At 38.1% G+C, this 2,588-nt stretch overlaps 1 protein-coding gene across 1 annotated transcript; it reads left to right on the forward strand.

Annotated features, from left to right (window-relative positions):
- The first annotated feature begins 506 nt into the window (after positions 1 to 506).
- Positions 507 to 1,409, forward strand: ZFP42 (ZFP42 zinc finger protein). Its single transcript, XM_059909662.1, has one exon. The coding sequence runs from the start codon at positions 507 to 509 to the stop codon at positions 1,407 to 1,409; it is 903 nt and encodes a 300-aa protein (XP_059765645.1).
- Positions 1,410 to 2,588: the final 1,179 nt, after the last annotated feature.

Genomic DNA, 2,588 nt, shown 5'->3' on the forward strand with positions numbered 1-2,588 from the left:
ATTCTAGAGCGCTTTGCCTTATAACATATGATGTACATTACTTATTTATGTTGTATACTCCATGGGGCATACATTACATATTTGGTATAATATATCTATTCACTGGTATGTCTCAACCCATGAGTAGCCTAGAATAGGGCAAGCACATAGTGAGTGCCCAATGAACATTAGGTGATCAATTAGGGAGGTCAGATAACTTATGGGGGATATCCAGGAAAGAAATGGTTATGACCCATGTCTTACGTACATATGTCACAGCTAATTCTCTTAGTCTCTTGCAGAGTTAGTCAAAGATGTAAATGTAGTGATTCTGTTATTGGAAAGTGAGTTCTAGGCCATTTTTTGAGGTCATTTTCTGACAATGGCTCTAATATTGGAATATATTTACCTAATGACTACTATCTCAAACAGGTGCTTGCTGAAAACAATTCACGTAGATCACTCCTACCCAGAAGTGGTTGATCTATCCTGGTGCAAACCTTCACGGAGGGAGCTAGCAGGACGACATGGACCAGAAACTGAAGAAAAGGGAAAAGACACGTGGCCAGAAAGGGCTTGGTAGAAGAGCTGTCAGTGGGGACAAGTCACTGCCAGCCCAGCAGGAACCTCCTGACACGACGTGGACCTTATGTGATGAGGATGTGTGCTATGAGACTAGCTTTCGGGTTGTTGAAGAGGATTCCTTCTCTGACTGTTACATAGAATGCATAATAAGAGGTGAGTTTTCTGAACCTATCATGGAAGAGGACTCACTTCTTAAGTCCTTTGACTGTCTGAAAGAAGGATCAGAACAAGAGCTTTCTCAACAAGCTCTTACGGCAAGCTCACTTCTTGAACGTTCCTTGGAATACATGAAAAAGGGGGCAAAACAAGAACTTCCTCAACAGTTTGGTGGAGAGAATTCACTTCTTGAGTCTTCTGAGTACATGACAGGCAAGAAGCTTCCTCCTGGAGAAACACCCAGCACTGACTTTTCAGATCCTCAACAGCTCACAGCATGCACTAAAATGAAGCCAAGTACAAATGAAGAATATGATGCTCCAGAAAAAATTGTTTGTCCTCAGAGTGGATGCATAAGAGAGTTCAAGAATAGAGCATCCCTGAGAAAGCATCTCCGGGTTCATAGTCCCCGAGATCACGTATGTGCAGAATGTGGGAAAGCCTTCAAGGAGAGTGCAAAACTAAAAAGACATTTTCTGGTTCATACTGGAGAGAAGCCATTTCCGTGTACTTTTGAAGGGTGCGGAAAACGTTTTTCCCTGTCCTTCAATTTGCGTACACATGTGCGCATCCACACTGGGGAGAAACCTTTTGTATGTTCCTTTGAAGGCTGTCGCAAGAAGTTTATTCAGTCAAATAACATGAAAGCGCACCTCTTAACTCATGCAAAGGCCGAAATGAGTCAGTGAAAGAAGATGGAAAATAATCCTCAAACAGGATAAGCATATTAACTAAAGAGTGATTGGCAACAAATATGCCTCATTGATTATTGTTTCAGGAAACAATTTTTAAATCAATATTGCCACCCTACAACGTATATTTTTTTTTAATGTTACTAAGATAGATGCTCCTATACTCTGTGATCTTATTTTAGAACTTTGTGTATAAAATTATAGTGCAGTTCCAATAGTAATGTCAGTAATGAACTTACTTCAAAAGCATAATCCTTAATATATGACAAATTGGATTTTTGGATATGGGACTTAATATCTCATACTATAAGTACGAAATTAACTTTGCTTTTAAGTTTGTAGTTTCCAACTGTTTAGCTTTTTCCTTTTATACTTCTTAATACATATGATAATTCTAGAGAATGAAAATTTTACAGTAGATTGTCAATAAATGAGTTAGTTAAAATTTCTTAAGTTAAATATATTGTTTAATCATTTTATTTTTTATCATTGTATCAAACTATATTGAAATCATATAGTAGATGTAAACGGTTATTTGATAGTGTCAATCCATTTGAATCCATTTCAGATATTTTAAAATAAAAGGAAATAAAACCCCAGAAATGTACTAAATCTGTATTAAAAAATCAAAGAAGTATGCATTAAAAAGATGCCATTTATTTGTCTTCAGAATTAGCAAAGCATGGCAAAAATTGATTGTTCGGTATCAGTGAGGTGTCAGGGGGAAGTTGCTCTCTTACAAGGTCGGTTAAGGGATGTTGTCACCCGCAATTTGGGGAGGGGAGTGCTAGATCAGTTTTCTAGGGCTGCCATAACAGTACCACCAACTGGGTGACTTAAACAACAGATATTTATTGTGTCATGGTTCTGGAGGCTAGAAGTTCAAAAAAAGATAATGGCAGGATTGGTTCCTTCCTAGGGTTGTGAAGAAAAGCTCTGTTCCAAATGTCTCTTCTTGGCTTGTAGATGACTGTTTTCATGTTTACATGGCATTTTCCTGTATCTTCACATCATCTTCCTTCTGTGCATGTCTCTGTTCAGATTTCCTCTTAAAAGGACACCAGACATACTGGATTAGAACCCACCCTGATGCCCTCATTTTAACTTGGTCTATAAAGATGCCCATCGCCAAATAAGGTTACATTCCAAGGTACTGGGGGTTAGGATTTCAACATG

The sequence above is a fragment of the Balaenoptera ricei genome, chromosome 21 (genome assembly GCF_028023285.1).
Source record: "Balaenoptera ricei isolate mBalRic1 chromosome 21, mBalRic1.hap2, whole genome shotgun sequence".
NCBI classification, from domain to species: domain Eukaryota; kingdom Metazoa; phylum Chordata; class Mammalia; order Artiodactyla; family Balaenopteridae; genus Balaenoptera; species Balaenoptera ricei.